This window comes from Oncorhynchus clarkii, chromosome 29 (genome assembly GCF_045791955.1).
Source record: "Oncorhynchus clarkii lewisi isolate Uvic-CL-2024 chromosome 29, UVic_Ocla_1.0, whole genome shotgun sequence".
Lineage (NCBI taxonomy): Eukaryota > Metazoa > Chordata > Actinopteri > Salmoniformes > Salmonidae > Oncorhynchus > Oncorhynchus clarkii.
In genome coordinates, this window is record NC_092175.1 from 31840853 (window position 1) to 31844170 (window position 3318).

At 38.1% G+C, this 3318-nt stretch overlaps 1 protein-coding gene across 1 annotated transcript; it reads right to left on the reverse strand.

The window, feature by feature from the left end:
• Positions 1–403: 403 nt before the first annotated feature.
• LOC139388765 (cystatin-B-like) lies at positions 404–2423 on the reverse strand. The gene is made up of 3 exons (XM_071135674.1): positions 2271–2423; positions 1387–1488; positions 404–717 (listed from the first exon to the last, which is right to left on the reverse strand). The coding sequence occupies exons 1-3, from the start codon at positions 2334–2336 to the stop codon at positions 589–591; spliced, it is 297 nt and encodes a 98-aa protein (XP_070991775.1). The 5' UTR covers positions 2337–2423; the 3' UTR covers positions 404–588.
• Between the last annotated feature and the right edge of the window lie 895 nt (positions 2424–3318).

The following is a 3318-nucleotide window of genomic DNA, read 5'->3' on the forward strand; positions in this document are numbered from 1 at the left end:
GGACACCCAAATGTTCAGAAAAAAGAAAAGCAAGACTGCAAAATGCAATTGATGCACCCTTTCCTGTTGCCAACATTTAATTTTGATGTATGTAATTACTTTTGGTTCTGGACATCTTTCTATCTTAAATGCAAAATAGGTTTTCAAACAGTATCGAGCTATAATCAGAGGCTTCTTTACAGGAAGGAGAACTGCACAAGGGTGTCAAATCACTTCCTCCAGCTGTACCGATTTTAAGGAGACCTTTATTTGAGGTCCTCAATTGAAAGACTGCACTGGATTTAAACTTTTTTTTCTAAATGAAAAACAAACCCAACTGAATCGCTCCTCCCCGAAATGTACCACGCAATCCCGAGAAACATGTTAATCACTACTAACCGCCACAGATTGACAAAAACAAGTCTTCTGTCAAATTTGTATTTATGTTCTAGCAAAAGCCATTTAGTCGAAGGTGTAGACAGCTTTTAGTACAAAAGACAGACATTTACCAACAGAAGTATACAATACAGGTGACCATAATAAACAAGGGTACACATGATCCAGGCATGGAGTAGAGGTGTTGCATCCCCTGCAGGGAGTTACAGGTAATCAGAAGAAACCAATGGGGTCATTGTGAGCTTTGGATGTCTGTACGCCATGAAGCTCCAGTTTCCCACCAGCGTGGGGTAGAGTTCTATGGACCCGCAGATGCACAAATTCATCTCCACCAACATGGACCTATGAGAAAAGGATGGAATAGGGGCCGGTGAGTGAAGAATAGGTGATGGGGAGACAGGACTCTGAGTAATGATCTGTTTGTTTAGAGTTCACATAGCTCTTCCAGTATGTACATGTTCACTCCACAGGAGGCTGCCGAGGGGATGAAGGCTTATAATAATGCCTGGAATGTGGTAAATGGAATGACATCAACCACATGGAAACCATGTGTTAGATACCATTCCATTAATGCCGTTTCAGCCATGACTATGAGCCTGTCCTCCCCAATTAAGGTGCCACCACCTTCCTCACTCCCTATAACTTTTTGATGCAGCCCAATGCTTTGAACCCCACACAGGGGTTGTGAGGATGTGGCAGGCTGTCACCGAGCTTGAAACCAAAATAATGTATTTGTTGTAGTGGGGACAGTAACATTGGTACTCTGAAAAAATGGTTAAGGAATTTAAAAAGATACTTTCACGTTCAGTTCACTTAATATAATTTAAAAGTAGGCCTATGCATTAAAGGTGTCTATTAGAATAGTCAAACAAATGTAGACATTAATCAATGCATTTCAAAACAATGTCAGCCATCTAGGATTAATAAATATAATTGAGTGAAACTGGTGACATTTTTTATTTTTGCATAACTGAAAGGCTAGAAATTATATTTATAAAATTAAACACTCACTTTAATGAAGAAGTTGGTCCCAGCCACAACTTGCGTTGTGAATGTTTTGGCAGCAAAAACGTCAAACTTCTTTGCAGCTTTCTCCTCTGCAAATGGCTTCATCTAGAAACATTTAAAAATACTCAGGCAATGACTCAGCTGTTCCCACAGCATCTCAAATTTCCTCCATATAGCCTACGCACAAGCACACCTACAGTCCTATAGATTGAACGTTGACAATACACTGTAGAGCTTATTATTCAATAAAAGGTTTAAGATCACACCTTCATCAAGTATGAGTCTCAACGCTGTTAAAAAGATGAGGATGTTCAGTGGGACAGATGAGGAACGCGCAACTCCGTTCCTATATCGTGGCGGAGGTGAGAATTGATAACATTTTCTCGCAACAACGTTGAGTCACCATCAGCCGATACTAGTAATAATGACGATTCTGAAAAAGCTTTCCTGCATCCAAGTTTGTCCTGTACAACTGCGATCCTTCCGCAGGGTGCTGAAATTCATAATTTTAATAAATACTTTGAGAACCGACTTTTTCTTAAATTTGCTTTAATCAACTGGAGACGTAGCGGCCTTGACGTAGTAAACTACAACTGGGACTCTCGCGCCGAGTTGAGCAACACAAATCGGTGGTTGTATTCGATAAATGTTCATTAAAAGTATGACTTTCAGCACCCCGCTGAAGGACCGCAGTGGTGCAAGACAAACATAAGTACAGGTAAGTGTTTACATTATTGTAAAAATATAAATCAACGAATGGGAACCCAATGTTAGCAGTGTTGTTAGCAAATCGCGCGACCAGTTATCAATACTCAACTCTGCCTCGATAACGGAGTTGAGCGTTCCTCAGCTAGACTATGCAGGATAAATGAAGGAAATATGCTTACCTCATCGCAGATTTGCTGCACTTCGGGTGTGGCATCCTTCGCCTCGGCGGTACCGCCACACTTCATTACGATTAATTGCAGATGGAAAGTTACTTACGACTGAAATATTTCACACATGGATTTAAACTTCCTTATTTATATTGTCGCATCACATGACTCGAGTCATGTTTTTTTTTAGAAGGTACCATTATGTTTATGAAGTGGAAAACCAGCCGCTGTATCTTATAATGAAAAACATAGGGCACTTAAACCAAGCTTTAACATTTGTAGTTAATGCCTGTTTAAATTCATATATTGTGTCATTTAGGGTATATGTGACCAGAAAGGTGCTCTTTTAATCATGTATAAAAATTTGCTAAACCCCCTTCAACCTTAGAATAGTTTAGGCGGAGGTGCGGCTACAGTAGTGGGCGGTTCAATCACGAGGCTGCGTCTCTTTTTTTATTTTTATTATTATTTATTTATTTTTAATTATTTGTATTGTTATTTTATTAACAACAAATCAATACATAAAGCACATCAGGGAACAGAAGCATACATAGATTACAAACAATAGACAATCGAGCTAGGGGGTACAATATCACATTACAATTACACAAGGACCTTAAGGGACTTGCATATACTTACAATTCTAACAGCTTTTTTGTTAGTAGAGCATTTAACCGTCTTAAAATACAGTTCAATTTCTTTTTGTAGGGTACGAAAATGTGGTTTTCTGTTTGTAAATTTACATTTGTGTATATGAAATTTGGCCAAAAGAATAATGAAATTAATTACATAAAAATGTTTCCGCTTATTTCTATTGTATGTAAAGAATCCAAACAGTACATCTCTTCACAATAGTGTAAAATCTTCATAAATGTGTTCAATTATAAACCTACTGATGTCTTGCCACAGTTTTCTTACATGCATACAATGCCAAAAAAGACGCAAAACTGTTTCTGGGTGGTCATTACAAAAGGAGCAATTTGAGTTGATGTTTTCCTTGAACTTCTTCATATAGTGGTTGGCAGGATAATATTTATGAATAATTTTAAAGGAAACTTCC